This window comes from Trichechus manatus, unplaced genomic scaffold (genome assembly GCF_000243295.1).
Source record: "Trichechus manatus latirostris isolate Lorelei unplaced genomic scaffold, TriManLat1.0 scaffold00018, whole genome shotgun sequence".
In the NCBI taxonomy this organism is placed as follows: domain Eukaryota; kingdom Metazoa; phylum Chordata; class Mammalia; order Sirenia; family Trichechidae; genus Trichechus; species Trichechus manatus.
The window spans coordinates 17,805,791-17,832,388 of NW_004443954.1; the positions used below are offsets into that span (position 1 = coordinate 17,805,791).

Here is a 26,598-nt window from a genome sequence, read left to right on the forward strand (position 1 = left end):
AACTGGTGCAATCTGAAAAAGGCCTGCAGATTAAATAATAGTATTTTACCAGCGTCGATTTCCTGATTTTGATCATTGTATTGTAGCTATATAACAGAAGGCCCTCGTTTTTAGAAAATACTCACTTAAGTGTTTAGGGGCAAAAGGCCTCATGTCTGTGCTGACTACTGATAGATTCAGAAAGCACACACACACATACATACATACATACAGATACAGAAAGAGAAGAATAAAGCAACATTCTAAAATGTTAACATTTGAGGAATCTCGGTGAAGGGTATATGGGAATTCTTTGTATTATTTTTGCAATTTTTATGTAAATCTGAAATTACGTCAAAATAGAAGGTTCACAAAAACTGTTAGCTTTATAGAAAATGTAATTTCCTTTAGATCGCAATAAGATCACACAGGACAGCTATTTTTTAGGACTCTTTTTGCCTCATGTCCAATGACCGATGGAGGATGGCTGGCCTCTCCTGGCTCAGCAGTGGTGTCTGGTCAGGAGTACTGTAGGTTTCTCTGGGCTTCTTTACAGGCTAGGTTAAAGGTCTTCAGTGACTGAGGCACCCCAGGTCCCATTGCCACACCAATCTGGATGTCTACCAGCAGTGCCATTTTTCTGCATTCGGTACTGAAGCTCCCTTGCTCCAGTTTTGACTTGTGAATCTACGAGGGGTCTCTCGTCCCCTGGCCTTGTCAGCTTGTCCAGTCCTTACCGACCCTTCTCCACTCTTCTTACGTGGCTGGATGGAATCCTGTACTATGCATAATTTCCACCTGCGTGAACTCATCACACTCAGGACAAAATAGCAGTGTCAGCTAACATTTACTGAGCATTTTTTATTGCAGACTCTGTATTTCACTGAACTCTCACATCACAGAAACTTCTTTGTCTTTCTACTGGGTAGAAGGCTTTGCTCATAAAACTTCTTTAGAAGTGCATCAGGTTATTAACATTGTGCCAGCAACAGTAAGGCAGGATGACAGGAACCATAATGCCCCATGCTTGCATTTGCAGGGTAGGTTACATTTTCTTAGGCTGTTTGGATCCCAACTCACAAAAGCCTTTCTTTAAACCCTAGAATTTATGACTATGGTACTTGAGTTCTTTGTTTTAAAGGAGGTATTACAAGATGTAACTTTTATATTATCACTGAATATTTTTTACCTTGTTCTGTGGTTGTTATTAAGGTAAGAGAATGGCCTAATCTTCAGTACGATGACTGCTGATCCTTAAAACTATGCTGGCTCATCAAAACAGTCCAAAATTTGCTGTATTTGTTACTAGAGCCTTTCCAGAGCTGTACTATATTATGCAATTCCTAGCCAAAATTTTCAGATTCATAAAAATAATTAAAAAATTATAATAATAATAATTTCCTAAAGTATAGGAAATTTGTTTTAGCATTAACTTCTAAGTTTCCTTTGGCATATTTTGCAAAGCTATTTTAGAGATATTTAATAAGAGGAGACCATCTATGCAGCCCTATGTCACTCTGCAAAGAACTATAAGAAACCTTGTATTCTTAGTCCAAATAAGCTCACATTTGAGGTGAGGGGCTAAAGAGGGTGAGGGGCTTACCCCTACCTGGCAGCAGCAGAACCCACTTCTCTCGATTCTAAAACAGTGCTTCTTCATCAAACCAAACTAAAGAGCTGATCATTAACAGAGAGCCATGCCATCATGAAAATGGCTAGAAAGCTTGATAAATTTCTCTTGCGTGGGATCTAGAATAAGCGTAGAGTCCCAGTCTAACAAAAACATTAAAATATTACATGGACTTCATGCACATAATTAAGCCCTGATGCAGTTTTCTGAGCTCTTCATAAATATGATGAATTCAGATCATGCAAAATGACAGTAACATGTGGCATAGTTAACAGTCACAGGATTCGGCCAAGCATTGACAACAGCAATAAACTTCAGCAGTTGCCTCAAGTAACTTTTCCACTCCTCTCCTTGCAGAGAGCTGTGACAGGAGTGTGTCTGCACCAGGTACACTGTCTGGATCTACTATACAACATCTACAAAGACGACAACTTCCAGTCGTTTTCAATTCAGTCTTTAAAAAGTTCTGCAATTCAAATTCACTATTAAGAAAAAAAAAATTAGAAACAAAAAACAGATAAGCAAAACTCCAGCTCACTGCATTTTAAAACCTCAGTGATATCCCTGATTTTCTAGAATCTTCATCCAATAGCGGAGCTCTCACTGCAAATGCAGGGACTGAGGATAGGAGTGAGTGTGGCCTCATAGAATAAAAACCATTTCCGCAGATAGTCAAGTATTGTTTTACTCATTTTTCTATATTATATGAGTTTTGTTCCTCTCTAAAAAGAACTTCTTGGTTCTACAAAAATGTCAGTCATCTTGCATATCAATTATACCTTTTCAAGAAAAAGTAAGTTTATAAAATATCAAAGATACAAAAGCTAGTAGGAAATGATCTCAATGCAGTAAATAAACCATACCAAAATCTCCCAGTCCCCAAATATTTTAAGTTTTACCAATTTTTAAAAATTTTATTCTATTTTTATTTTTTAAATTGTGGTAAATATACATGTAACAAATTGTATGAATTCCAACATTCTTCACATGTACAATTCAGTGACATTACTGTATAGTGTTGTTCAATCATTATCATTAGCTGTTCAGTACTTTGAAAACTACCCCCCCCATTAAAAAAAAGAAAGAAAATCATTTACTTACAAGTTTTTGTATTTCACATAGAATTCCTCCACTTCTACCTCCTCTCCAGATTCCTTCTGTAACAAAAGACAATTTCAGGGGCACACTTAAACCATCTACTAAAATATTTCAAAAGTAACTATTTAGTCCCAGGAATGACCAAAGCAGCACGGGAGCTCGTCTTACAGATGCACGTGTGGTGAAGTGGGTGGGAGGCAGCAAGGAGCCCGACACCCTGAGCCGTACACGCTACCCAGCGTACTACAACTTCGAAGACATGAATCATTTTAACTCCTCCCTAACCACATGCAGCTTCATTCACAACAACCTGACCCCAAATCTGGCTTTCTGCCAAACCCACAGTGTTAAGTAGACGCCAAGTGTACCATTTTCTCAGGCAGCAGCCAATTAGCAACTGCTCTCCTGAATGCCATGTGTATTATTTTTGGCTGCCTCATGGCAACTTTACATTGTGGGTTTTGTAATGTTTTAAAATATTTAAAAGACATTTATTCCTCCATATAGTTAATAACTCTAAACAAGAAACCATATAAAACTCAACCTCATTCTTATGCTGTAATTTCAGTGCATCACTATTCACAGCTTTAGCGCTCCTCAATGGTACAATTAAAATCTCTCAGACAAGATGTCTCGCACGCACAGCAGCCAAATGAAATTAACACTCCAAATACTACATTTAGGTAAGGGTAAAATTGTGATACATGTCAGCCAAATCAAGAGTTTTCAATGGGAAGATTATCTGTAGCATCTCCCTTGATCCTACCTACTGTAGTGTATTCAGAAGGTAATGCTCATACGATATTTTAGGTATCTCTTTCTATATATATATTTTTCCCTTTTGGCTTTAGGGTGTTAAACAAGTTGTAATATGTAATTTTCTTCTGGAACAGTTGAGCAGATAAATCAGGGATGTAAACCATAAACACCATTTACAGCTGTTTCAGGATTCCTTTTACACTCTTACAAGAGCACCCAAGCTTGCCTTCAGGGTCACATGTGGCTGCTGAGCTGCCTCAGAGATGCTTCGAAGAAAATAAAGGCAAGTAGGAACATGGCAGAGACCACACAAAAGAGCAAAGACTTCTATTGGATAACAAGCTGGCAGAGGATCTGTTCAAAGAGATTACTCTTTCCCTCTATCGCTAATCTTCAGATTATTGTCGAAGATCATGAACTTAAATTTTCTTTTTTGAAACTCTCACCTGTACCATTTAAACCCCAATTTTAAACAGTTTTCTCACCTGCCTAGAGACTACTAATAAGAAGATAGCGTATTGAGGAGTGTGGTCAACACACATTAACAGCTGGTTAATCTATAACGATCTATAAAAGACCGTTACTATAAAGCTGCCTTTTTAATCAGTGCATTCAGAACACCATCTATGACCCAGACTTGTAGTCTTGTCCAGAATGAAAAGAAATGTTTGTTGGATGCCTTCAAGACTCAATGACATAAACCTGGAATGAGTTTACAGATAAATTCTAGTCAATTCCAGTGACAACCTATCCAGGCCCCAGCTCACTTTCTTCTAAGTCCTAACATCTCCCTGTTCTTCTCACACATTTCAGCAGCTACTTCAAGATATACCATCTTTGTAGAGAACTAGAGACTCCAAGAACAAGGCAAAAGTAAGACTGTAGATGACTGGATGGGATTCAATCTTTTGATGCTTCCTATAGCATTTCAAGGAGTCCCTGGGTGGTGCAAATAGTTAAGGGCTCAGCTGCTAGCCAAAAGGTTGGCAGTTCAAACCCACCCAGAGGCACCTCAGAATGTAGGCCCGACGATCTGCTTCCAAAAGGTCACAGCCTTGGAAACCCTATGGAGCAGCTCTACTCTCCACAACATGGGGTCACTACGAGTCAGAATCAACTAGACGACAACTAAGAACAACAACATACCATTTCACAAAATTCAGACCTAGAATGGAACTCAAATGTTGATTCTACTGTTTTTACTCTTTTATTACTGACTATATTTCTTTCATTTCTGGAAGAATTTTTCAAAATCATGTATCTTTGAGGTAGTAAAAGGACCAGCTTTATTATTTCTATGTTCTGTCTTTTCCTCTGATTTCCTTATTCCTGATCTTTTCTCCTCTATTCCTTTTCATCTCACTCTAAATGGTCTCACCGTCCCATAATCTCCTAGCGGGCATCATGGCACACAGGATCAACTCTTTAACAGAAGAGAACGTTCTCGTTTTCATTTCACCACAATTACATTCCTAGTAAGCCCTGACTCCCCCACTCTCCCCGATACACATCTGCTTGTCACGATGAGCTGTTCCTCTAGGAACCTGCTGCAGAGATGTCCAACCGAGAGCCTAGAGCCGTCTGGGAGGAGCCAGCTGGGTTCCAAGACCTAACTGAGCAGCACCTGGAGCCAGCACAGAATTGGCCCAGGGCCTATGTCTTTTGAGCGTCCTGAAAAATCACACTGCATTTTGTCAAACTGACCACACAGACTCCATCACCGCCTTCTTGCCCCTGGAATTATAAATAGAGCTATCTTTCATCCTTCATCTTATATAAATATGATCGTGCGTATCTATTCTGTCAATTAACGAAAGTGTGTGAACTTATAACCCCTCAGGAGTACCATGAATTCACTAAATGGTAGTTTGACTAGCCTCTGGTGATAGCCAAAAACAGCCCCTACACCCCTGTAAAATTTCCAGAGGCCATTCTATAATAGGCATAGCCAATGAACAAATGAGTCAAAGCACTATTTTCACACAAGAAACATTCAAATTTATTTCCTGGACCAAAACCAAACCAAACATGTTGCTGTCAAGTCGATTCCAACTCATAGCAACCCTATAGGACGCAGTAGAACTGCCCCATAGGGTTTCCAAGGACAGAGCCCTCTAAAGTAATTTTATGTACTCAGTAGAATATTTCTGAGAAATATCTTTTCATTAAACTCCGGATACAGTCTTTGGAAACCCTTATTGCTCATATGAAATATAAAACTCCAAACACAGTAAGCCATATTTGTCCCACTGTTCACACAGACCAGAATCCCTGATCAGGCCAAAAAATTGACTCCTTTTGTCACTTGGAATCTAAAACAGTCACTTAGCAAATGATAATTCTTGTGTACTCTACCAGAGACACCAAATCACACTGCACTCAAGGAGAAAATATGGACATGATAATAAATGAGGCTAAGAGTTTTACCTCTCTATTTTTTATTACTGGCTTCAGCTAAGGAGGATTAAAACACACACCTAAAATTTAAAATAAGCTCTTAAAAAGAAAATATATCATGTAGTTAACATAAAGAAAAATAAAAACTTGGGGACAGTAAAGTCAGAAATCACTTTTAAAACTATTTTTTGACCTTCTGATACAAAAAGGGAGCCCTGGGGCACAGTGGTTAAGAGCTTGGCTGCTAACCAAAAGATCAGCAGTTTGAATCCACCAGCTTCTCCTTGGAAACCCTACAGGGCAGTTCTACTCTGTCCTATAAGGTTACTGTAAGTCAGAATCGACTCGGCGGCAATGGGTTTTTGATACAAAAAGATTTGAATCGTTGTTCCACAAAGATGGATGGCTCAAAGTAGAAAAGGTTACAGATGACTCAACATGGAAAACACAAAAGAATTAACCTTTATGTAATCTGAAAGTCCATTCTTATGTCTACCTCAAAATTTAAGTGTAAGTATCAATTGTGTCACTTCAGGAGCTCTGGTGGTGCAGTGGTTAAAGCTCGGTTTCTATCCAAAAGGTCGGCAGTTCAAATCCAACAGCCTCTCCTTGGAAACCCTATGGGGCAGTTCTACTCTGTCCTATAAGGTCGCTATAAGTCAGAATTGACTCAGTAGTAACAGGTTTGGCTTTTTTTGGTTATGTCCCTTCCACTGGGTCTCATGCACATTAATTTGTTTTCAGAGCAACATAAATGCCCAAATTATCCTACTCAACACGAGGTACTGAATTAGGAAGCAGTGTCAGCTGAGTTCTGGGTTTCCACAACTACATCATCTCGGACCTTCCTTCTCAGGCTGCAGCAATGAGTCAACTAAATTTGAAAAACATTTTGTCCCCAGTATGTGTCAGTACTGCACAGGGCAGGCTCTGAGAACTACAGCCAGTCGCTACAGTGCTGCCAGGGGAGATAAAGACACCTTCTCAGAGCCAATTCTTAAATTATTCATGGTAATAGGAAACAGACCAGCCGGCATAACTAGGATCCAACGAAAGTCTCAAATTTCCTGTTTCTCTATCTGTGACACTTTCCACCAATGTTATTAAAGTTGATAAGTAACTACACTGAGAACATCAGCAGTTTAAGTACCTTCTAAAGTTTTTTTTTTTTTTTTTTAAATTACCCTTTAAGAAATACCAGTAATCTACAAGCAATTCAATGGGCTCCACCTCTCTTCCTTACGTTAAATCATACCTCAAGGCCTATCTCCACTTTCAGAGGAATTTTTCCATTAATTTTCTCCCTCCTTAAATTCACTAACTCAACAAATACTCCACCCTCATGTACAGTCTCATTGGTTTCTAATATCCTGTGAGAAGATAAACCTAGTCGTACGTAAATAGTAGTAATTATCTATTCCTAAATTTGGGGCACCGATCTTTAAAGGGCAGTTTAAAAAAAAAAAAAAAATAAGTGGGCAAAACAGAAAAAGCAATGTCCTACATAATGCAAAGTCTAAGCAATTATTCTCTGAATAATAGAGCTAATTATAATACGCAACCCCCAAACCTGCTGAGTATGCCTACAGAAGCACTATCAATAGAATGAAAATTAATATAGCCCTTTCAAACCACATGCTGTTTACTCAAACAAGTCACTTCAATTCAATGAAGAGGATTATACTTTAAAATGTGTTAAGTATTTAAATTTTACCATATATCTACAATTCACAAATTAACCATTTTAAAGTCTTTAGCAGCACAGAAATGCAATCTTTCTAATGAGTTAAACAGTGGTCATTTCTGCTTGAACAGGTAGGAAATTTGGCTGAGACTCTATCCTTTAATTCATCAGAAAGGAAATCCTCACTTTCAAAGAGTCACCAGATAGCCACTCCATACTTCCCCACCCCCCATACTCAATTGGAAAATATCTTGATAGGTTGTTCTTGATTATTTTCATACGAACTATAGTTGTATATTCTGATAAAAATCCATACTGTGCATCACACACTAGAAAAGCAAACAGGATTGCAACAAAGGTAAAGAGAAGTTTACTGCTGGTTCAGGAGCCCTGATGGCGCAGTGGTTAAGGTTTGGCTGCTAACCGAAAGGTTGGCAGTTTGAATCCCCCCCGCCTCTACTTGGAAACCCTATGAGGCAGTTCTGAATTGACTCAATGGCAATGGGTTTGGTTTGGGTTTTAGATAGCAGTATTTGAATAGCAAAGGTTTCCTATGTGATAAGCCTGTGATTTCATTTAGGTATCTCATTGGGAAGTTACAATGCTATAAATTTTACTAATAAAAGAAGCTTCTTTTACATGTCAAAAGGATGAAGTCATACTTTTCCACTTTAAAAGCAAATAAAAACAAAGAAAATTGTGGATTTGACAATGACTCAAGAGGAACTACACATATCTGAAGGCAACCATTTTCTAGAGAGACTGCTGAAACATGTGAATGCAGCCAGGACATCTATGAGACTCCACACTAAGTGAAACATTTTCTCAAACTGGGATCAAAGGGGAAAATCTTCACTGGTAAAAGAAAATTCAATGTTATTGGAATTCTTTATTCAAGAGTAAGAGTCTCTCAACGCCAAGGTTATCAGGCTAATGACAGATGCTTAGAGTTCACTTTTCCAGATCAACATGAAGCTTGAGTAATTTCGAAGAATATGCCATTATCTTGAAAAATTACAGTGAAAATAGCCCTCTGCACTGGCAATAAAGGTATTAATGAATATTTCAACTGTATATAAAAATATTACAAAAAGTATGAGAAAACACCTATTTGCTAAAACAATAAACATAACTTGCATCCCACCACAGGGGAGGAAGAGCCTTCCTCAGAGACATGAGAAGTTAATCATGTTTATGATTTTATGAGCAGCATTTATGAATAAAGGCAGCTTATAACTCTAAAAGTCCTACACATTTCTTCGGATATCTTTGGGTTTCTGGTCTGCTCTAAATGGTGTAATTAAGCATTGGTTGTTTGATATATTTTAACTTTATTTGGGGCTGCACATCCCAAAGCGTTACACTGGGCTAATAAATCTGACAAGATTAGATGTAAATTTTACTTTGCAATATAGCATAATTTTAAAAGAAAATTATAAAACAAAAAATAAGTTAAGAGCCTTACCTGTTTTTTAACTGAACGACTACTCATGATTTTTTCTACCACTGGACCTTCTGCATCAACAGATTCCTGAAAAATAGAGTAGAATGAATCAATCCAAATGGAAAACATGTCATTCTAAGCTACAAAAGCAAGAGATCATTCCATCTTGCCTCTACCTCCATACCCTTTAAATCAACAAGTACAAAGTCACTGGTGGGAAATATGACTGAAGAGAACAAAAATCTCACTCTTAGAAAGGCAAAAGGAAGCCCTATGTTTATGACTCCATGATAATGTGGTTTAATAATATGGACAAGCATGGGTCCTTAAAGCCAGAGAGTATCCAGAAACTCTAGCTGCCAAGAAAAAGTAAGCTCTGCATGACAGCAGTCAAAAATATAACTTTTCTTCCTCTATACCCATGGGGTAAATATACTCATCATTCTGTTATTATAGGCAGCTTTTATCTATGGAGGTCACATAAAACGCTATGTAACAACTTAATGTAGCACAAATTACCAAATAAAATACAAAACTGCATTTAATAATACTTTCCAGTGAGTTACCAGTTTGTTAACTATAGTACAGTAATGGTAAGAAAAGAGCATTATTTAATAAAAAAAAAAACAAAAAACAGAGAGAACTCTTTACCATAATCAATCGTACGTTACTACCCACATTTATACAAACTATTTTATCCATCATTTACATTGCACAGAGACTAAAGTATGCCCTGCTGGGTACTACAAGGCAGTAATTTCGTAAAGGGGTTCTTACGGTGCCTAACAGCAGGAGACAAGTTTGAGTGGTTTATTAAAGTCCCAGAAGCTACAGCACTGAATTCTCAGAGGTAAATCCAGCTGCCTTGTATCCCAGCTCCGACTTTCCTCAGCATAGACCATAAATTCTCCAAAATCGTGTCAAATTACATATCACAGGTGTGCATAAACATAAATTTCAGTGAGCAGGGCTTTTTACAGGATACTGCTAAACAACTAATTTCTCCCACAGCACGTAAGCCAACATTAGATAAAGTTTCCCCAGTTAAAAGTCCAGTGTTTCTGCCTAACCTCTCGGACTCCAGCTCACCTTTTAAAATGCACACACGAATCACCCGCACCTGACCGCTCACCTGCTGCTCTGACTGAGAGGTGTTTGAAGGGGAGTCTCTTCCAGCAGCATCTGCATCATCTGCCTCCTCGTCCGAAATCTTGAACTCCAAGTCTTCAGTGTATCGCTTCCTCTTTACCTGCCTGCTGGAACGTCTCTTCTAAAACGAAACCCCAACAGCGTGGATGTTAAACAGCAGTCCGTGACAGTTAGTTCTCACAATGGTAAATGGTATCTTTAAAAAACTAATCTTAAAGAGAAGCTTATAACTTTAATCCTGTAAGTCACGTTAAAAGATCATAGTGGCAACAAATATAATGGAAATGGGCAGAGATACGGAATTAAAAGCTGGGTCACAGCCCTGGCTCTGCCACTTCCAGCTACTGGAACATCACCTGAAAAATATAATGCAAAGAACAGCAATCTTATTCCTCATTCAGTCACTGTGACGATCAAACATGAAGGCAATAACGAAGCAGGGTGACGGGTACATAGGGACTTATTTTACTATCTTCCCTGCTTTTGTATGTTTTTATATATTTCCCATAATAAAAACTACAAAAAGGGAATGTATTAGAAGATGATCTGTAATTTATAAAGTTCTACACAAATACTGTTAATAATACCATACAAGGTACCCACAATATTTCAAAACCAAAACCAAACCCACTGCCAATGAATTGATGCCGACTCACAGTGACCCTACAGGACAGAGCAGAACTGCCCCATAGGGCTTCCAAGGCTGTAAATCTTTGCACAAGCAGACTGCTGTATCTCCTGCACTCATAATATCTGCAGAAGGACATTTAAACTTGGTCCTAACAAAAACGTTCTTAACTTTTTTTGAAGGGCTGAAGATTTGAATGGCAGAACGAATGAATGAATCTGGAAAGTAATTTACTTTTTATACCACACTAGTTAAAATGTAAAAGATTGATGAGAGCCAATGTTGGCCCAACAGGACTCTCACACTCCTATGGTCAAAATATAAACAGGTACAGTGTTTGCAGGACAGCGGGGTAGCATCTAACAAGATTTAAAACACGCCAACCCTTTGACCTAGCAATTGCACTTCTCGTAAACTATGCTATGGAAATACTCTCACACTACATACCCCGGAAATATCTCTAAGGTAAATTGTTAAGTAAAAAAGAAAAACGCATAACAAGAAGCAGCTTATGATTCTATTTAAGATAAATAAAAAACCCTGTGTATCTACTTGTATGTGTGCGTCATCAATATATAAACTCCTTAAGATCAAGACACTGCACTTCTTGTTCATTTCTCTATGCCCAAGAATATTTGAAAAAAAAAAAGAATGTATATTACTATGTTTTCAATAACAAGAACAAGAATCAGAAAAACAGAAAAAGAAAAAGAAAAAAAAAAAAAAAAAAGCTAATAGCTGTTAATTCCAGGCTGAGAAGTGAATGAAGCAGAGGGTAGAGTTTTGTACTTTTTGTTCAAGATAATTTATATTGTTTGAACTTTTGGACAAAGAATTAGTTTTGTAAGTTAATTAAAAATAGGAGAAAATAACCTTTTCATTAATATATGTACATAATAAAATATAATTTGAAAATGATATTTGTATGTTTTAAACTGTTGGTAGATTCAAGAAGATTACAATCTATAGAACAAGTTCGAAAAGCACATAGAAGAAATGAAAAAAAATTGAGGAAAATTAACACTTACACAAACACCCTTCTAAGATTTATGAAGCAAAACTTTTTAAAGAGTTTCATGAACTTAGTGGGCACAAACACTTTGCACTTTCCAGGTGGGACACTGAGGCAGAGAAAGGCAGAACTGCCAGTATGCGCACCAAAGGAGTGACAGATACGGTAATTTCAGCTCTCAAACCACGACTACAATCCCAGTACATTTTCCCAAAGAGTGGAACTGACTAATTTTTATTTATTAAGTCTGTGTCCTCCCTACTTTCAAGCAGGGATTGGAGACAACTCACAATACAAGCCAACTCTAATAAGTCCATCAAGTGGACTGCCCAACACTGTCAGCTCCTAACCCTACACAGCCACGGGGCAGCTTAGCCACAGAGCACCTTTCTGACTCGAAACATTGGGTAACGTTTTAGTCACAAACTTCCTGTGGCTTAGCAAAAGGGAGTGGCCACGTGGGCCAGGGTTCCTCTTCTGACCCTCCTCTCTACTACAAAGCTTCAGTGCTGCCCAGAACAAGCAATCCCATGGAGAGGCAGCGCAGAAGCCCTCTGGGACCCTTTTCCACATCACTGAAGGCAGCTTAATCTCGTGACCCTGGAGCTGAGTGCCCAGGTTTGACAAGTTATTTTGTGGACCTCAGTTTCCTGGTCTGTAGAATGGGGTTAATGATAGTAATGACTGTAAGATATTGTGAAACTCACTTGAGGGAATTCATTTAAAGCATTTAGAACAGGACATGGTGCATATTAAAGGCAAATGTGATTAGTAGAACCAACATCACCGTTAACCAGATACTCCCTCTCCAAAGAAGAAAAAGAAAGCAACAAGGCAACAAGGCCCGGCCATGGCTTCCATGCTCCCCTTCCACTAATTCTGCTCTTGGGCCCACTTTCTCACCACTCACTTAAATCTTTAAGACTTAAATACTATTATCAAGAACAACATTTTAATTTTGTGAAATATAGCAAACATCTGGATATTTTCATTTGGTATATCAATTTAACTAAATTGAAATGGACTGATTTATATTTTCACCCTTCTACCATTACTGGAAGGAGGAACGTGCTACCAGTCACGTACCTGTGATACGTCAACAGGTTTCCACACCTGGAGCCACACACACTGTCATAGTATTCTATCAGTAGATGTACCTAACTACCCTTGGATGGGGTCTAAGACAAATCCACTTTACACTAAATCCTACTCTGATACTAAAGAAATGTTCCATTATAATAAGACAGGGAGCTTTTCTTTCTTTAAAAAAGAAAGAAAGAAAAGAAATTATGTATTGGTGGATATAACTTCAATGAGGTAAGTTCTTCCTCACATCAACTTTGTGAAATAACTGTGTTATCGTCTCTATTCATCTATGCAATAGTGATGAAGTTGTTGGGTGCCGTCAAGTCGATTCCAACTCACAGTGACCCCTACAGGACAGAGGAGAACTGCCCCATAGGGTTTCCTAGGCATGGGGTTAGGAAGCAACATACACAAGGTCATGTAATAAGCGTAAAAACAACCCAAAATACAATCGGAACTTCATTTCCTGAAATTTTTAAAAGTTATATGGTTTCTCCCTCTGCTACATAATAAATGATATTAAATTCATTTATTTTAGGTACCAAGGTTCCTTTTCTAATCTCCCAATAGGAGTTAGTTCTTTAAAAAATTAAATGATTTTATTACTTAATACGTTTCTATTGGGGTCTGTTAAGCTATTATTATCTGGAAGATTTTTGTAGATCAAAATGAAATGTAAGAGTCGTATTTACACCGTAACATAAAACCCCTGAATCAACACTAACAACTTCGGAGGATTTTATTTTTAACCTTGGACTGCATTAGAAAAGTTACTTGATTGTAGTTAAGAGAGGTATGAGCTCACTGTTGTGGTAATCTGTGACACAATTTTTGAGTTAGTTAAACATATATGGCATTTACTGAAGTATAAACAAATCAAACACAAAACTCAAGAATTTTACCTCTCAGCCCTTTAGGCATGTGTTACAGGAAGAAACATAATAAACAACCAGTTAGCATCACTTCCTGTATCACAGATACCGAGAGAACACTGCCTGCAACATCAGACCTACGTGTGTGGTGGCTTATATTCAATAGTGAGCCCGTGGCAGTTAAGCACTAGCCAATTAGAAAGGATGCCCTGATGTTCATTTGAATTCATTCGCTTTTTTTCTTCAACTGAAATGCAAAAGAAAAAAAAAAAATCCAAAAAAACTAGTATTTCATTAAGTCCATCTGAATCTGCATTAATACAAATAAGACTTTTAAAAACAGAAGCGATATTTATGCAAAAGTAACGGGATTTTCTTGACTCGTATGAATAAATTTTCTTAATATTGTATAGATACTATTGTCATGAAAGTCCTAGTTTAAGCAAACACAGAAAGGGATAGAAAACCTTGAGTAAAAAAATGAAATTGAAAATTATTAAAATAGTTTACAACTCCCTAGGTAATCAAAAAAGTGAAATAAAACTACTTACCTTTCCAATATCATTTCACCAATGCGTAAAATAAAAGGAAATTACAAAACTGACCCAAACTGCCAGAGGTGTCACTATGTTAGTCATATAACCAAACCAGACCAAACCACTTGCTCATGTTCTCTCTACCTTTTTGGGTCCTCTTTGCTTGGGTCATTCACTGAAACTACAGTAACAGGGGGTTCTACCAAAGAAGTACCCAAAATATCTGAAATTCATTAGACTAGAGCTGCATACCACAAATACTTTGTCATTAACTTTTAACTGAACTGGTAAGGGTGTAGGTGGAAGGACTAGGTATGCACTGAATGGTAAGAACAAGTCAATCAAGATTCTAGAGGGTCGGCTTCTTAGTCCAATAGGATCCTAAGGAACCACTGAGGGATAACTCAGATGTCACTCACATAGGTTACATTACCAGCCATCCCAGTGGACCACACAGGCATGCTTCCAGGAAACGAACAAGGAAATAATTTTTAACTGTCACGTGAAAGGATCCCTCTCCGTCCAATCACGGAAAGCAGTGTGCTTTACACACAAGAACCTAAATTCCTAATGTTGATTTCATGCAGAGTTTTTCAACCGATTCCCATAAAATCTTCCCAAAGTCAAAGAGAATCTAATGCTGAAAAATTTTCCTGAGTTGCCATCCAGAAAAGTCACTGACTTGCTCATAGAAAGTCCAGTATCACATGAATAGAACTCAGCTCCGACCACCACGTCAGAAACCTTAAGACAAGCTACAGATTCTGCAAAACTAAAAAAAAAAAAAAAAATTGACAAGTCACAACATTGGAGAGAAAATTAAAAATGTGAATGAAGCTTTAAGCAAACTGATAGATTAATAACATATTAACCAAGACATGAATGGTAACAAATATAAACATCAAAATATATATTTACATAAATAAATGAAGATTCTCATTTTCATTATGGAGACAAAGACAGCAAAACCATGACATCCTGGTCAAGAGTTTAATTTCCCGTTGGCCCTGCCGCTCTCATCACTATGGATATAATGTTTCAAACAACAATAAAGACAGCTTAAAAGCATCTCTATAACAAAGACAGGAGAGGTCAACTGCTGTACTTTATACACATCTAAAGTTACCCACACAAAATAATCAAGGCTTGAGTATCAGAATAATGGTATTACCTGAACACCTGGGTCATCATCTTCTTCAGGAGGAGGAGATGGTGGGGGTGTTTTTTCTAAGTCTGAATTTTCAGAACCTTCTGTTTTTCCCTTGTTGACCTTTTTCTTCAAAGCACTTGCTTCTGAATCAGGTTTCTTATTACTAGAATTCAAAGTGGATCACTTAGCGTTCACTTTTTAACGTGGTTGTCCACATGCCCCATGCCTTATATTTCCCACCTTCATATCCCTGAAGAATCAATGACAATTTACAAATCTATGCACTTCGGCCATTTAAAGGTAAGTGGTACTCTCAAGCTTTTATTTCAAAACCCCATCTTGATGACCTTTAACAAATATCAGACCAAATTAAAAACAAACTGCATGCAAAAACCCCCAATACCACACACAGTACATGCGGTCATCTAGACAATGCAAAATCCTTGCCAACACACCAACCCGTAAGGAAAAATGAGATTAAGAAGGACTTTTGTTATCACATTTTTAAGGTGCAGAACACTTCCTTTAAAAATTGTCAAGGAAAATTAGAATATAATGATCTTCTCTTTGTGTCTCTTGTGGTTAGATTTACACACTTGTATTTAAGTCCTTTTCGGGACCAGTACTGTGAGGTGTCCTCTTTAACACCATCCAGCTAGAATTTTATCCAACTTAGAAGCTTTCGAAAGATATAGCAATGTCCTGTTCTTCAGAATTTTATTACTTAATGGAGCTTTCTTAATTAAAAATAAGCCTTATCTTTGGGTGCTAGGCACTTCTGGCATAGTCATAATTAGCCTTATTTTCAAAAGCTAGGTTACTGAAATACAAAAATAGAGCAAAACAACCCCAATAATCAAAGCACATGTCCCATCGTATGTTTCTGTCACACGTTAATAGGATCTGTACGTTACATAAGTCAAAAGACCCAAGTGAACTTAGACAAAAAAAATTTTTCAGTTTACCTGCACCATTAGAGCCTCTACCTGACATTCTCTTAGAATGCACAAGCAGTGCTACCACCTCTATTTCTATAAACAAGCCCCAAGATTTTCTAAGATCAATTATCATTTGTTATCCAACAATTAAAATAATCTAACCTTAGTGACAATAATTTTTCACTCTTTCTAGACAGCCTAAAATCCCAGTGAATTCTGAAAACAAAAAATATTATTTCAAAAACCTTTAAAAAGTTTACCTATTAAAGTCTGCAGATTCCCAGAACACAGAACAGTGTGCTGACAGCATGCATTAAGTAACATTTTTTCAATATCAGGTACAGTAAAAGGAAAAGAGGCCAGGGCATGTGGGAACTTTTTTTTTTTTTTTAAGTAAAGCATGTATCATAAAATAGTTCAAAAGAATTTTTAATATAATGAAGTATCCATCACACACCTAAAATCTATTTTTTTCAACCAACAGCTTATAGTCTTAAACTAGTTGTTTTTAAAAGAATACACAGAGCTTGTTTTTACTTTGTCTTCTCAACATTTTAGCATAGTAAATAGCCACGTAAGGAAATAAAACAATTCAAGATCACAGCAAACACAGTTAGGTTTAAAGAGTTCTTTTTACTTAGTGGAGTGAGGCGGGAGAGAGGCAGTGTTCTAAAACTTTAAGTCCCCAAAAGATCCATAGAAAGCATCATATTTTTTAAATTAAAAAAAAAAAATCCATACAATTCCTCATCCAACTGTCCTAGTGTTTATGCTACACATGGACAGAAGTCTCCCCTACTATGAGGCTCCATTTCCAGCATTTATTTCCGCTCTAACTGCCACAAATTATACAATACTACAGCTGAACACTGGGCCCCTTTCCTTTCATCTGCACGCCAAGAGCAATCAGATTACCCTGGTAACCAGCGGTCACGTGACCAGCACCTGCTCTTTTGGCTGGATGCCACTGACTAAAGCCATCTGCTTCCCTCAATCAGCTTTCAAACATTCTCAACACCTGCGCTGCAGTGTTTTGTGGTTTCTTTTATCAAATCAGTGCAAAACTGCTTCCAAAACTTTACATATTTTTCAAATTTGTTTAAATCAGAGGTAGGCCTGTCAAAGAGTTGAACCGCTGCCAGGTAAAGTGAGTTGGCACCTCATGCTTTTCCCAGTGACCGCTCCACAACCAAGCAAAGCACACTTTAATTTCGTGGTGGTTACTGTGACCTGGTGCTCCCTCCTAGATGAGCGAAAGGCTCACTGTCCTGAAGAGGGCAGAGCCCGGGTTTGATGGAATATCAGTTTGCTGAAGGAGAGAAGTGCTAATGATTTTCCATTTGTCCTTCCTAAGAGCGAACTACGCGGAAACTCCAAGATGGCGAAAGTCGGGCAGCACATCTCCAAATGCGTAGACAAAAAGCACGTAAGCCAACAGAAGTTCTTACACCAGGTCTAATCACTGAAAGGTTTCTAAACTCGTTAGACCTTGCACTGTTAATGGGGTTCAGAGATGGCTAAGCATTTCCACGCTAACATCTTCTCATGACATCAACAGACAAACCCAAAAATATCCTAACGAGACAGGGGGAGCTACAAATCTTCAACATCCACCCAAAAACATAACAACCGTGGGCAAAATAAAGTTACATAAATCAAACTGTCTTTGTTACTACTTTGCAGTAAGCTAAGAGTTGTATTAAGAGCTTTGCCCAAAAAACTCAAGTCAAAATTTTTCTTTTATCAAAAGAAGGTGAGATGGCATGGTAGTGAAGGGCACTGCTCTGAGTCAGACGGACCTTAGTTCAAGCTCCAACTCTGTTGTTTACAACCCGTGATCCTGGACAAGTTCTTTAATTTTCCTGAGCCTGAGCCTTAGTCTCTTCATCTGTAATATGAGGTTAATAATTATACCTTTCTCCAAGATTCATTATGAGGTTTAAAAGAGATAATGCATGAAAACTTTACCAGGGTCTGGTAAAAACGCCTAACACTCAAACACATCTGAGAAGACAAATGGTCGAAGTCAGGTAACATATTCTCTGGCTGTACATTCAGCCCTACTTGGGCCAAATCAACTGCAGAGGTTTATAGACAGGACCCCACTCCACTGAAGCAAAATGAATAGAAAGAAAATCTTTCATCAACATTCCCACCACCAGCCAGAAGAACAAACGAGCAAACAAACCCCAGCCATGCCCTTCGCATCCCCTCTGCCGTTGCTCTAGTTCAGACACGTATGACTTCCCACCTAGACTATTCTGATAGCCTCATCTCCTCACCTCCACATTCAGGGTGCTCAACGTCAGACTGGTGAGGAAAGGACACAGATTCCACCTTCACAGACATTATTTAAATCTGCAAGGGTCAAAACTGGTGTTTTATGTCAAAGCCAAAACACAGCTGACCACACAGCCCTCACCCAAATTACAACAAAAGCTTGAATGCACAAGGAGGGCTGGGGAGACGAGAATGTGATCAATAAAAAACGTGACATAAACCAACACCACAGCTCCGGGGTGAGGCCTCTGAGCTGTCGGCACAGATCCGAAGCCCCAGTGCACCTCCGGCAGCTGTGTGATGGCTGCCCACTGGGCCAGCCAACACTGCCCCCCACGGCAACCCAAAAGGCAGCCTGCAAGCCAGTGAGAACCACAAGAAAAACGAGGCCTGTGCAGGGAATTTTTCTACTTCCAGCCCCAAATGGCACTAGCCCCGAAGAAATTGTACCCTCTCACATCTTCTGCATTCCCTAGCTCGGTGTCATGGCACCACTACCAAAACATCGCCTGCAAATCCATCCTCCACACTGTCACCAGGGGACCCCACCAAAGTGCAGATCTGACTGAATCATTCTCCTGCTGAAAGTTAACCCCCTATGTATTATTGTCCGAGAGACCCAGTACTGGCATACAAGGCTCCCTGCGATTTTGCAGCTGGCAACATTAGCTTTATTTTTCTACTCTTTGCACACCCCCTAAAGCCTTTATACTTTATGCTCTAGACATGAAGAGCCACTCTGTAAACACCTCTCTCTCCTACCTCTGCTCCCCCCACCCTACTCATCTTCAGGACTCAGTGCGGACACCTTCCATCCCGGAAGCATTCTCTGGCCTCACAGTCTGGACCAGTTATCTCCTAGGCACTCCGTCTAAATGCTACATGATTCCCCCACACGGGTATATCTAAAATACACAAAACACTGTGGCGACTTTACTGCAATGTATTAAAATCAAAGCTGTATGTGTGTGTGTGTGTTTCTCCAACTACACTGTAAGCTCAAGAAGAGTAGGATCTGTGTCTTACTCCCCCCGCCCCATACTCCTAATGCCTCAGGTAGGTACTCATAAACGTTCACTGATCTATTTAACAGTATGAATAACAGCAATAACAACAACACACACACATACAGCCCTTACTGTGTGCCAGGTACCACTCCAAATGCTCTTCTTATTAACTCACTTAAGAACATCCCATCTAGGTCTTTAAGGCTTGTGAGCAGCCATCTAAGATACTCCACTGGTCTCATCCTGTCTGCAGCAAGAGAGAATGAAGAAAACCAAAGACACAAAGGAAAGACTAGTCCAAAGGACTAATGGACCACAACTACCACAGCCTCCACCAGACTGAGTCCAACACAACTAGATGGTGCCCGGCTACCACCAGTGACTGCTGTAACAGGGATCACAATAGAGGGTCCCAAACAGAACTGGAGAAAAATGTAGACCAAAATTCTAACTTACCATAAAAAAGACCAGACTTACTGACCTGACAGAGACTGGAGAAACCCCAAGAGTATGGCCCCCAGACACCCTTTTAGCTCTGTACTGAAGTCCCTCCTGAGGTTCACCCTTCAGCCAAAGATTAGACAGACCCATAACACAAAACGAGACTAACTGGGCACACCAGCCCAGGGGCAAGGACTAGAAGGCAGGCAGGGACAGGAAAGCTGGTAATAAGGAACCCAAGGTTGAGCAGGGGAGAGTGTTGACATGTCATGAGGTTGGTAACCAATGTCACAAAATAATACATGTACTAACTGTTTAATGAGAAGCTAGTCTGTTCTGTAAACCTTCATCTAAAGTACAATAATTTAAAAAATGCCATTGTATGACTTTATTAAAAAATAAAACTATTCCTTTGTATAATAATAATAAAAAAAAGAACACCCCACATAGAGTCTATCTTCATGATGAAATGCTTATGTGGCTCAGCTAAAATTAGGCTAGAGTATTATCATCATAGAGTGGAACTTAGTAATTTTTCAAAACCAAGTAAAAAGAATGCCTCTGACATGCTTCCTCTCCCACTCACAGAGTTCTTCTGTTTCCTGAGCCCTATCCCCATCACTATTGATGTGACTGAGATGCAGAGCCATCAACTCAGGAAGTGAGGACAAGCCCTGGGAAACATGGAGGCAGAGCTGGGATGCTGCTGGAGGTTGGAAGGGCCCCTGTTCCTCTGCTGGCCTTGCACCTCACATTTCATTATGAGATGGGGGTCATGCTGGTGGGTGGCTGAAAGTGTACAGGGCCCAGCTCAGTGATACTCAGGCCGCCCCTGCCAGACCAAGCTCTAAAGTAAAGGAGCCACCTCCAATGGGATCAGACAGATGAGGATCCACAGAAACAAACGTTCAGAGAACACAAACCTGGTACTCAGAGAGGAGTATGTCGTATGGAGGGACATTCTAGGGAACATACCCATGTGGAAGATTCATTCGCAGCCATGACTGTAAAAGCCCATAACGACTGGCTGAGTGATCTTGCCTGGTGTTGAGCTGGATGAACTCATGCGAGCTAAGACCCAGCACAGATAATTCATTCTTTTTGATGAGAGAGACTGCAGGCTTTCTAAGCAAGGCTTTATGCAAAGGGGCAGAACTTACTAGAAAGCCAGCTATCTACACTGATTTATTACAAAAATTATAGGGAAGAATGCAGTTAAAACATTGACTACAGTCAGCTAAGGATCTAAATCCTCAGAAGAAAGAAGATTTGGGAAGGAACCATACTGTGGGACTGAATGTGGTGAGAAAAATATGGTCGGTTAACGGAGACATCAGAGGGAATGGGAGGGAGTTCTCAATCAAATGGGCCATTCGGATGCGATAAGTTAGTGAAGACTCACTACACTGAAGAAAATCAACCTTGAGGCTGGGGCTTCAAGATTAATCTGGGTCGTTTTCAGGGACTCAAGCCTATCCAAAAATATTACACTAGAATCTTTCAGAAAAACAGCTAAAAAGTATTGTAGCATGTCCTTATACTTTGTATGGCTGTTTTAATAAAGAATTGAGCCTAATGAATGAGAAGTGAGTGAGATGCCCTCTGTTTGTGGCATTCTGCAACTCTAAAAAGACCTGGGCTGTCCTAATGAAATACATAATCTGTTAGGGTCAAGGCTCCATGCTGTAGACAGAAGAACGTCCAGCCTCTCAACTGAAAGAGTGTAGATTTCGTTTAAGCACCATCTACTATTTGTATGCTTTTTAAACAATGAAAACCAAAGTTAAAAAGAGGCACACTAGAAAAGACAAAATAAACTACAAAAAAGAAGTTTAAAATGGTCAGTTAAACAACATAAAATGCAGCACATCATAAAGTAAAATGAACTAAACAAGATAAAAGCTTTTAAAAAGTCATTAAGACTAAAATTTGTTTAACATCTAAAGTACAACATAATAAAAAGCAAATGGCAGAATAAGCTAATAAGGAAAAAGACAAAACAAACTGAATGAGAGATAGCAAACACAAAAGTCAACAGCCTTTCCCAAAAGCAATCAGAGCTCCTTAGCTGAAGCCCCAAGAGTACTCAGACTTTCCGAACATTCGAGATTCTCTGCAACTGAGATTTTCTGCAAGGCGGCCTTGGGCAGTGAGCATGGGGGGTGGTGGGTGGGGGGAGGCCAGGTCCCTTGGCTGGCCCCCCCATGCCACCAATCCTGGCACACAGGCCAGCCTGCGGGTGGCTCTGAGTTGCCTAGCCTGTGCCCGCATGCCTCACACCAAGCAGATGCCTTGCCAACCCCAGTTCCACCCACAGATTTTTCACTTTACTCTTCCAGATTAGAGAGAGAGAGAAAAGGAAAGAGAAGGGAATTCTGTTTTACTTACAAACACATATATGATTTCAATGATAAATTACTAACAGACTTTAAGTTCTCTGAAAGTCATTAGACAGAATACTTACAAACCAAACAATTTAATCTAAATTGTTACCTTAAGTGGCTATTATAGAATAAAGCACTCCCTTAGTATATGATCTGTGATAGATTTTTAGGAAAGGACTAGCAAAGAAACTTACAAGAGATTCAGATACCTAATTCTCTTTTCTTTAAGGTATGTACGTCAAACTCAACACGCTCAAAGAGGGTCTATGCTTTAGCTCAATAAGTCACAGTCCTAGGACCAGAGCTGAAAGCTGCCAGGCTGGAGAGCCCAGACTTGAGGCTGGGGACTGGCTCAAAGGCATCTACCGCTCCTCATGGAGATCCTTCCAGTCCAGTGCTGCTCTGGCCTCTGGGAGGATCCTCTAGGTTCTGCAACCTTTTCTGGGGAATGTGCCCTGTTACTTGCAACCATCCTTGGGTAATGTTAAATCTTCCAGTAATATTAGAACCCTGACCTGAGGATGGCTACAAGGTTGACCAACTTTTTAAAGGGAATGTTTAAAAAAAAAATGAAAGTATAGCAGAATGCCCTCCTGAAAAAGCCTAATCCATTTTTAATACGGAATATATTCTAGGGGGAAAAAATGACTCATCACACAGTCAAGAATTATCACTGAAAATCTAAAGGCCATTGAGAATTTATGTGTTGAATTAAGATCTGCCAGAAATAATACAGGAGAGAAGTCCAGTCAACTCATTTGTCTGTCATCTGATCACAGCAGCCCCGTGGAGATATCAGCCACTTTTGCTCTGGCACAGCCTGGCACTGGGAGGCAACACAAAAGAATTAAATAAATGAGACATTACAAAACAGATGCAAAACACATCCTTTCAATGCCCTTATGCCACAGCATGCCATTCTGAGTGCCCTACTGCAGGGCAAATATTTGGTTATTCATGCCAAATTCTAAGACACCACTAATTTATTTACACACAGCATTTCCATGACCTGGGAAGGGAAACAAGTATGGTGGACTCCAGCAGTCAGAACCTCACTCCCTGGGTGCATAAGGATCTCCTCTGATCTGCTGGAGTGGGTAACACAATAAATGAGACCTGCTCCCCTCCCACAATTTTCTCAGGTGCTATAGGTAGGTGGAGAATGAGGCAGACCAGATGGTAAACGCAAAAAAGGAGAAGATATCACCACCCATCCTAACAGAAGCTGAAAGCCTATGAAATTACGTTATTCATATAGAAGAAGCCAGGGCTATATATAGAAATATATTCTTTTTTATTTTTTTAAATAATATTTTACTGTGGTTTTGGTGAAGGTTTACACAGGAGTTTAGGTTCATACCCAACAATTTCTACACGAATTGTTCAGTGACATACAGAAGTATACTCTAAGGGAAAACTCAAGGGTGCTTTCTTTTTTAAAGAAACAAAGTACAGTGTCTTTTTCTTTAATTCATACTCTCTATTTCTCTATTTGGAGCCCTGATGGCACAATGGTTAACAGCTTGGCTGCTAACCAAAAGGTCAGCAGTTCGAATCCACCAGTCACTCCTTGGAAACCCTATGGGGCAGTTCTACGCTGTCCTATAGGGTCACTATGAGTGAACCGACTAGACAGCAATGGGTTATTCCCCTACTCAAAAATTTAAAGTTAAGCCATGGACACTTCAGTATAAAAGTGGCTGAAGTGAGGGCTGGGATTTCAGATAACTGATGCTCTATAAGTCAGCATCACACAAGGATACAATGACTCAAAGGGGACTCTGCTAGGCAGAAGATGACTAATATCATGTGGCTGTTACACTTCACATTTGTAAGAGCTGCATACTTTTCAGAAGCATTTTCTCATATATACTCTTTTTTTCCCCAATAATAATTTAAAGATAACCTTACGATTGATTCCTTCTGTTGTTTATTTTCAGCCCTAATATCACAACCGTATCTGCTATGGCAATATATCCTCCACCCTACAATTTCACTTAAAAAAAACTCCAAAGGAATGTGTCTCCAGAAAAATCCCCTGCTAACCTCCCACTTCTGTCTGTGGCCTCCTCATCTCTCAAGTTTCACTTGATGGGTGGCAACGGGAGTTGAACGTGACCTCAACATCACCCTCTCCCACGTGCACCCAAGTGGCATCAGGCCACTGCTTTGGAATCTACTGCAGTTCACTGGACTGGCAGAAATGGAATTTCCAGCAGGCCTGGAGAGACCCATCCCTTGCACCTACCACAGAGCAGGTGTCAGGAGAACTTGTGTTGAAGGGTCTGTTGTTAGCTGCCCTCTTCCTCCAATGAATAGAAACTGAACCGCGTGTTGTGAAAGACATCTGGATCTGCACTAACAATGGGATGACGGCTCTCCCTCCCTGCTTACTCAGCTGATTTAACAGGGGTCAGACAAGGGGAAGGTTTGCCATTTGGTCTCTCACTGGCAATGCAAAGACCCTGGGTGGTTATCCTAAAAGAAAGAATGACTTGGGTCTAAAAAGACTGCATGGCTGGCCCCCTTCTGCAAAGAGATGAACTTCGATGACAGAGATAAGGAGGAAGTGGGTGCTGGGGCCCATTCCTCACTTGTGGCTTGGATTTGATGGGCAGCTGGGCAGCAACAGCCCAGCAGGCAGAGCCAGGCTATGCTCCCCCGTGTCACGGGCACTAAGCACAGACTGTCTCCTGCTTGTCCCTCTCCAGTACAGAAAGTGCTCAGAAGTCCATCTCACACCCCACTTTTAAGAAATCTATATTCTCCTCTGCAGGCACAGGGCACAAAACACATAATTGAGCCTCTCAAGTTGCCCAGTGCCTTGGGTCAAGACTAACTCATAGCATGTGAATAAATAAAGGATAAGAAAAAAGAAGAAAAACGGTGAGTTTAATTTCTTTTACTACCCGTGTATATGATGGGAAGATATCTGAGTATCTGAGGTTTTGTACTTATTGGCAAAACTGGTTTAATAGTTTGCTTTTGTGTCTGCTCTCTACTGAGAAATTTTGAATGTTCAGGAGCACACTATAAAATATGTACTAATTATGTCACCTTTGATTTTACTGGCTGTCATGGATTCAATTGTGTCCCCCAAAAATATCTGTCAACTTAACTAGGTCATGACTCCCAGTATTGTATGATTGTGATTTCCTTATGTGCTGTAAACTCTATCACTATGATGAGGTTATACTGATGAGGTTTAGATAGTGTCTTAATCCAATCTCTTTCGAGATATAAGAGACAGAAGCGAGCAGAGACACATGAGAACCTCATACCCCAAGAAAGCAGTGCCGGGAGCAGAGCGCGTCCTTTGGACCTGAGGTTCCTGCGCAGAGAAGCTCCCAGACCAAAGCAAGATTGATGACACCAACCTTCCTCCGGAGCCAACGGAGAAAGTGTTCCCCTGGAGCTGACGCCCTGAATTTGGGCTTGCACCCTACTGGACTGTGAGAAAATAAATTTCTCTTTGTGAAAGCCACCCACTTGTGGTATTTCTGTTGGAGCAGCATTAGATGCCTAAGACATTGGCTGAAGAGAAAACACCATCTGAAAAGCTAGGTTCCCTAGAAGAACACTGCTACAGAGATATTAACTATTACTACTAATAACAGTGTGGTTTGCAAACAGCGTACTTTACTACTTTTGTACTTTCCTTTTTTAATAAGAGCAGTCTGTTTATTTTTTCAGTTTAAAATAAAAAGATACTTTCTTTCTTTAGTTGAAAAATAGCAGTGTAGTTTTCTATTAAATTTCATACATAGTAGTGGGTGAGGAATGGAGCAAGGAACGTACTGTTCCTAGAACGAGCAGTACAAGCAACTCTCCACTGCTTCATTTCACTGAAGCTTCAGCAGTCAAGTCACAATCTCTGGCCAAGTTCCCTTCTTTATGTACATTCAAAGAATCCTTATGTAGCTAAATGGACCACTAAATCCTTCAAGAGTAATTCAAAGAAAGCACTTCCTCCAAATTCTCTCTTATTTCACAAGTGCCACGCACACAACAGTAAACGCATTGAAAAGAATGCAAATCCTCCTACTTCAGGGCCATGAATCCTTCTATATGCAAAATGGCAGCCTCTCCGGCCCCCAAACGTCTTAGCTGTTATTTGCAATATT

General features: G+C 39.6%; 1 protein-coding gene across 1 annotated transcript in view; it reads right to left on the minus strand.

Annotated features, from left to right (window-relative positions):
* The window catches only part of CHD7 (chromodomain helicase DNA binding protein 7), a 156,472-nt gene that overhangs the window by 75,899 nt on the left and 53,975 nt on the right, over window positions 1-26,598 (minus strand). The window contains exons 3-6 of the mRNA XM_023727724.1: window positions 15,446-15,587; window positions 10,124-10,261; window positions 9,013-9,078; window positions 2,711-2,766 (exon numbers count right to left, since the gene is read on the minus strand). Coding sequence (XP_023583492.1) covers window positions 2,711-2,766; window positions 9,013-9,078; window positions 10,124-10,261; window positions 15,446-15,587 — 402 coding nt within the window. The remainder of the gene's footprint in view (window positions 1-2,710; window positions 2,767-9,012; window positions 9,079-10,123; window positions 10,262-15,445; window positions 15,588-26,598) is intronic.